Raw genomic sequence first — 6,822 nt, forward strand, 5'->3', positions numbered from 1 at the left:
GGTTTTCTAATTCCCCTGTGTTTATTGTGGAATGCTGGGAGCCAGCTGTCTTTGGTCCCCCCCACTTAGTCATCTGGAAGCTCAAAGGGCAGGAACCCCACCTTAGCACAATGTTAAGCCCTGGTGTCTGGTGGCTGGACTGTACAATACAGCTGACTGAAAAAAGTCAGGCCTCCTCTGGTTAAATGTTGGTAAAAGAGGCCCAAAGAGGGGTGTGGACTAGACCAAAGTGTCAGTCAGGACTCAAACCCGGGTGCCCAATGAAAGAGCCAAGCCTTAGCAAGCCGGCTCGTGGGGCCCCAGGGCAGCTCTGAAGGCTCTGAAGAAGGACGTGGCATCCGTAACCTCAGGTTTCTCACCCAACCCTGTCCAGAGTTGCATCACTCAGGTGGGGAGGGTTGGAGGCAGGCCTTGCCTAGTGAAGAGCTTCACAGCTTCTGGGACCCGCCCACTGGAAAGGCAGGAGTGCCCAGGTGCCAGCTGGCCAAGGGGTGGAGCTTTCACCACTCTCCACCTGGAAGGGAGAGGGAGGACCCACAGAAAGCCACCAAGTCAATCCAGAAACAGCCCCCCAGGGGTGCCCCTGGGGAGAAGAAGCCTGGCAGCCCTGGGCAGAGGCCTCAGTTTCCACCCCTGTAAGAGGAGAAATGAGGGGCTTAGAGCCGGCCTGGACAGTCTCTCTAAGGTCCTTTTCAGCTCCAGCATTCTATGCCTAACCCTAAGTCCCTTGAGAGATCCAAAGAGCAGGGCTTTTAGTCCTAAAAAGCCCTGGGACTTTCAGAGGCCCAGATTCGGGTACCGAGAAGAGACTAAGGAAAAGCAGGCAAGGAGGCCCAGGAAGAGGCGATACCAAGGGAGAAGGCAGTGGGCAGGCCAGGTCCACAACTTTATTGGGAACTCCAGGTACATACACACACATGTGCGTACACACACACACTCACATACACACACACACTCACACTCGCACTCTCGCTCGCTCACATGCTCACAGCATCACTGCCATGACAGCAGGGTTACAAGGGTCTATGGCACCACACACAGGGGGCTCCCCTCCTCCTGATCCCAGCCAGGGTGTGGTCCCACCGTCCCAGACGGTAAACTCAGAGCATCTGTGGGGGTCAGGGGGAGAGGACAGAGGGGCAGGGCATGGGGTGGGGTGGGTGTCCCGGGCTGGGCACCTCCTGGGCCCTCACTCCAGGGACTGCAGCATCAACAGCTGTTTGAGCACCTTCGTCTGGCTCGTCTCTCGGATCTCCCCAGCCAGGAACATCTCATCCACCACGGTGTAAACCTGGAGAGGAAGAGAGTGACCCAGGGCTGACGTCCAAGCAGGAGGCGGGCTCGGCTCTCTGGGCCAGGGTGAGCTGGCTCCCTCAGCCCCAGGTGACCCTACCTTGTAGAAGTTGAAGACCAGGTCCAGTTCACAGACGTTGTGGAAATATTCATTTAAGACCTAAGAGAAGGGCAGACAGAAGCCGTAAAGAATCCGAAGGCAAAAAGAGAAAGACAAAAAAGGGGGCTGGGCTAGAAGGAGGGACTATCTGAAGGCTAGGGCAGGTGCAGCTGGGTGGCTCAGTGGATGGAGAGCCAGGCCGGAAGGTGGGAGATACTGGGTACAGATTTGGCCTCAGTCACTTCCTAGCTGTGTGACTTTGGGCCCTTACTATTCCTCTGCCTTGGAGCCAATATTTAGCTTTTTGGTTTTTTTTTAAACCCTTATCTTCCATTTTAGAATCAATAGTGTGTATTGGTTCCAAGGCAGAAGAGTGGTAAGGGCTATGCCATGGGGGTTCAGTGACTTGCCCAGGGTCACACAGCTAGGCAGTGTCTGAGGCCAAATTTGAACCCAGGACCTGTTATCTCCAGATATGAGTCTCTAACCACTGAGCCACCTAGCTGCCATCCAACACTTAGCAGTGATTCTAAGAAGGTAAGGATTTAAAAGTAAGCAAGGGTGAGGGAGTAGGGAGGGACCCCCCTCCTTCCTTCCTGACTTGGAGCCAAGAGGCCCCAAAGGCTAAATGGCCCCATTAGGGCCTTGCTGACTTCTCTTCCTCCCTCCCAGGATCCTGGTCCTGCTCCCCCCTCAGCCTCTCCAAGCTGCCCCAGGCACACCTCCACGAAGTTGTGGATGGCCTCTAGGTAGGCCAAGTTGTTGTCATTGACGTCCACACAGATGCAGAAGTAGAGGCCAGCATAACGGCGATAAATGATCTTGAAGTTTCGGAACTGGAGGAAAAGAGGACAGAGAATCCAGAGGTCAGAGCCTCGAGGGCCGGCTGGCAGAAGCCACTGCAGTCAACCACTAGGCAGGCAAAGGTCCAGAGAGAGCCCATAGAGCCTGCCCTGAGGGCACACAACAAATGAAAGGACAGGGTACAGGGTCCAGAGGCGGACCCACAGCCTACGGAGCTCACTTCTACAACTGGCTGAGAGAGATCTAGGAAAGGAGAGAGAAGCCAGGGGAGAAGGAGAGGGAGAAAGGGAGAGACAGAGAGACAGAGAGAAAGAGAGAAAGAGGGCAGAAAACAGACAAACCAGAGACAGAAACAGATGATATACAATGGTAGAAAAGAGACCAGTGGTGCTAGAAAAAGCTACAAGGCCCTCGGAGGTCATCTAAAACAAACCCCTGTATTTGACAGAAGAGGAAACTGAGGCCTAAGGAGGGGGAGGTCACTGGGTTGGAGTATGGTCAGGCCCAGAAAGCAGGTCTGCCTGGGCTCTTTGTCCTCTAAGCTCAGACTTAGAAGAAGACCTAAAAAGAACTGAAGACAGAGAGTCAGAGATAGAGATCAGGACAAAGAGGACAGAAGTCCCACAACAGAGCTGGAAGAAACCTTTCAACCCCCCTGGCAAGCCTTTATTTGCAGAAAGGGCCTCTCAGACAGAGAGAGATGGGGGGAGGGAGGGAGAGAGGGAAAGAAAGGTGGGGGGGACCTGACCACTGCCCCCGAGGAAGTTTTGGGATGGGGCTGAGCCTCCTGGACTTAACTTTCCTGGCTCCTGGTCTAGGGTTCTTTCTCTGATGCTGAATGTCAGAGCTGGCTTTGATCTTAAAGACCAACCAGTCTTATTTTTCCTGAGAAAAAAGCAGAGACCCACGGCAGGGAAGGGACTTACTCAAGGTCCTATAGCATACACTGCAGCGAAACTCTGCTTTTTCCTATTACCCCTGCTTATAAATTGCTGCCTGAAGGAACAAGGGGTCAGTCTGGCATCCTGCCCTTTTGCCTTCTCTTGGGATCAGGAAATTTAGAGCCAAGAGAGGCCTTAGAAAAGTTCCTTATTCACTGTCACAGACTATAATATCGGAAAGAGCCCTGGCTTTGCAATCAGAAGGATCCTGGCCTGGGCTTCTGCTTCCCTTAGGACCTTGGACAAGTCCCCTGACTTTTCTGGGCTTCCGTTTTCTCATCTATCTAATGAGGGAGTTCGATTAAGTTCAATTCCACAAGTACTACCAGGAATAGGAGGTGATCCAAGGACAAATTAAGCTCAGTCTTTGCCCTCAAGAGGCTTCCATTCTCCTGGGAGAAACAGGAGGACCCAGGTTCAAATCTTGCCTCTGTATCTAGTGCCTAGGTGGCCTGGGCCCAGTCACTGTGACACTCAAGGCCTTGATTTTCTCATTGCACATGACAGGGTTAGGCCTCCGTGGTTCCCAGTCCAAGGACCCAAGGGGCAGCCCTCTGCCTTCCTCAGAGCCCCGCCATGGTTGGCTGATGCCCCTCCCTCCTTACTAGGAAGCACTTCTCACCTCATCAGTCCTCTACTCTGTGTTCCTGGAACCTCCCAGAATGAGCCCCATGTTCCACCCTCTCTCATCTTTAGGATAGGACAGAAAACGCCCTCCTCCTCCTCCTCTCCAGGGCTTGCTGTGGCAGCACTGCGCCCTCTCGTGGGCGTGTGTAATTACAGCAAGGACCTGGGGGCTCCTTGGCAGGGAATGGAAGGGGGCACTGAGCTCCCTCCCATTGGCCTGGGCTGCCACCACAAAGCTGGCCATGTGGGAGGCAGCACAAGCCTGACTCCCTCCCCCCCCCCCAACCCCTCCCTGGAGATTAGAAGAAATTGAACTGTTTGACTGTCCAGGCTGTGCGACGATGGGCCCCTTCCCACTTTCACAGCTCTCTGGGTCCAGCACTGGCCTTTTTACTTTTCCCCATAAGCTAAACTCCATTTCCTGTGTCCATCCCTTTGTACAGGCTGTCTCTCATGCCAGGTGTGCCCTCCCTCCTCTCCTCTACCTGGCTCCCTTCAGGACTCAGCACAAGCACCACCTCTTCCAGGAAGATTTGCCCCCTGCCCCCTGCTCTGAGGTGCCTTTCCATACCCTGTATCTGGTATGGGTCTGCTGGTGAACACAATCTCCTTGTTAGAGCTGAGGCTGCTCAGGGAAGGGACTGTACCCTGTAGGCCCGTGGCCCAGAGTGAGAAGAGCCAAGCACAGGGGATGACCCAAGGACAAATGTGGCTCAGTCTCTGCCCTCAGAAACTTTGGCAGAAACAGCCAAATCCACAGAGAAGTAGATGGAGGCCCCAGGGACACATCTTATCGGCTAAATGCTTTATAAGTATTATATACTATGAACAAGTATCTGAGCCTAACAGGCCTGTAAGACTGTTATCCTCATTTCACAGAAAAGGCAACTGAGGCAGACTGGTCAGGTGACTTGCTCAAGGACACCTAGCTAACAAGTATCTGAGGCCTGATTTGAATTCAGGTCTTCCTAGCTCCAGGCCCTGGGGACACCCCCTAGGGGCCTTAACCAGTCCTTGCTGAAAGACTGGCCCTTATAGGGGCATAGAGTATCTGCCAAGGAGTCCTCTAGCCTCCGCTGGCAGGCTTCTACTGATGGGGGGAAGCAGCACTGCCCAGGCCAGGCCCATTTCACTCTGGGGCAGCTCTGAATTTGGAGGAGTTTTTTCCTCCACAGAGCTCAAATCTGCTAGTTGGCAATATCCCCCCTTAGGGTGAGGCAAAGCAAACCTAATCCCTCCTCCACCTGGTGGCCCTTTGACTACTCAGACTCTGACTGTCCCAGAGGCTTCTCTTCTGAAAGGTAAACATCAATAGTTCCTTTACTTTGTCTGGTATAGCCTCCAGTCCTCTCATCACCCTCCTAAATCCAGTTTTCAATAATAACTAACATTCATGTAGAGTGCTTTACGATTGGTAATCATGACAGGTAGATGCTATTGCCATGTCCATTTTACAGATGAGGAAACTGAGACTAGATTAAAAGTCTCTTCACTGACTAGCTGCCTTATCGATGTCTTTCCTGAAACACAGAGCCCAGAAGAGAGGAGGCCCTGGGGGCAGCAGGGGAAGCTAAGAAAAAAGGAGCATTCACCTCCACAAAGTTGGTATGCTTGGCATCCCGGACTGTGACCACGGCGTGGACCTCTTCAATCAGTTTCTGCTTCTCATCATCATCAAACTGCATATACCACTTGGCCAGGCGAGTTTTGCCTGCTCGGTTCTGGATGAGGATGAACCGGATCTGAGAGGAGATAGGAGAGGAAGCCATGAGCTGGGGGGCTCTGGGCAGGGTCAGAGAGGGCAAAGCCTGGAAGGGAGGTGGCCACCCTGGAGCAATCAGGTGCTTCCTCTTCCCACCCTAGGCCTTAGGGGTAGCTTGCTGAGCTGGGGGCAACTTCTGCTGGTCTGTTCTCCCTGAGCCTGAGTCATCCAGCTCAGCTGCCTGGAGGGGGGCCCTGGCCTCAGCCTCCAGCTGCTGAGCTCAGGCTAAATTGCTTCCCGTCCTAATCAGGAACTAGCACAGCCCAAGGGATGGGAGGAAGAGAAGGGTTGGGGATAGGAGCAAGGCCCAAATTCCACCCTCCCTTCTGGGGTCAACAGGTTGTGAGATATCTCTCCCTCCCTCTCTTCAGAAGTCCGCCCTCTTTCCCTTCCTCTCCAGGTCCACCCCTCCAGGTCACTCTCCATCTTAGGGTCCCATGTTCAACACTCCCTTCTCTCCCCTGCAGGGTCCAGAGCTTTAAGGCCCCCCCACCTTGAAGACTCTACATTTCCTCCTCTGCTGTCCAGGGTCTCCGTTTCCAATCGCCCTGTACTCTCTTCACGGTTTCTAGGTCTCAAGCTGCCCCTCCCCTTCCAAGTCCCCAGCTTCCCCTCCCCCTCCAGGTCCGCAGCACCCCCTCCCCTTCCAGATCGCCAGGTCCCTCTCCAGGTTTGCAGCTCCCCTCCAGGTTGCTGGGTTCACCCTGGCCCTGAATTCCTCCTCCTCCTCCCAGCCCTTCTCCGGTCCGGGTCCGTCTCGGCTCCGTTAGTCCAGGGTGCGGTCAGAATCAGCGGACCCGGCCTGGGGGGAGGTGCGGGGGGATGGAGAAGCCGGGCCCAGGGAAGACTGACAGGGCCCCAGGATTCTTGGCCGCGCGGTCCCCGTTACCATGGTGATCCTTCGGGGTAGAGCCCCCACCCCGATCTCCCCGATCTCTGGGGTCCCGCGGAGACTGAGTGACTTCCAAAACCCCGGCTTCAGGCTGCTCTCCGGGCCGCAGCCGTAACGGACATCCGGTACGACACCTCCCTTCCGCGCGGGGGCCGCTGGGACTTGAAGTTCAGGGCCGTAGGCCTCGGAGCACCGCCTCTCCCTTCCCAGAATGCTCCGCTCCCCAGCTCCTCCCATCCTGATTCCTAGTTGTAGCCGCCCCAGCATGAACACTAGGGGGCACCATTTGCCCATGGCTTCCCGAGGGCCGCGAGGATTGGAAAGAATTCAGTAGCAGGAATTTCGTTTCCTACGTTCAAATGCCATTCCGTAGGCACCTCCTCGGATGCTAACCACCCTTTGC

General features: G+C 54.8%; 1 protein-coding gene across 1 annotated transcript; it reads right to left on the bottom strand.

Moving 5' to 3' along the window:
- Positions 1-850: 850 nt before the first annotated feature.
- AP2S1 (adaptor related protein complex 2 subunit sigma 1) lies at positions 851-6,538 on the bottom strand. Its single transcript, XM_044671108.1, has 5 exons — positions 6,417-6,538; positions 5,358-5,507; positions 2,116-2,229; positions 1,394-1,453; positions 851-1,291 (listed from the first exon to the last, which is right to left on the bottom strand). Exons 1-5 carry the CDS (start codon positions 6,417-6,419, stop codon positions 1,190-1,192), a joined length of 429 nt encoding a protein of 142 aa, XP_044527043.1. The 5' UTR covers positions 6,420-6,538; the 3' UTR covers positions 851-1,189.
- Between the last annotated feature and the right edge of the window lie 284 nt (positions 6,539-6,822).

The sequence above is a fragment of the Gracilinanus agilis genome, chromosome 3 (genome assembly GCF_016433145.1).
Source record: "Gracilinanus agilis isolate LMUSP501 chromosome 3, AgileGrace, whole genome shotgun sequence".
NCBI lineage: Eukaryota > Metazoa > Chordata > Mammalia > Didelphimorphia > Didelphidae > Gracilinanus > Gracilinanus agilis.

Excerpts from the sequence above, each read along its gene's own strand:
- AP2S1 (XM_044671108.1), bottom strand. Across the intron at positions 2,230-5,357 it reads AGCATACCAACTTTGTGGAG|TTCCGAAACTTCAAGATCAT; the intron begins GTGAATGCTCCT and ends CTTTTCCTCCAG. Across the intron at positions 1,454-2,115 it reads CCATCCACAACTTCGTGGAG|GTCTTAAATGAATATTTCCA; the intron begins GTGTGCCTGGGG and ends CCCTTCTCTTAG.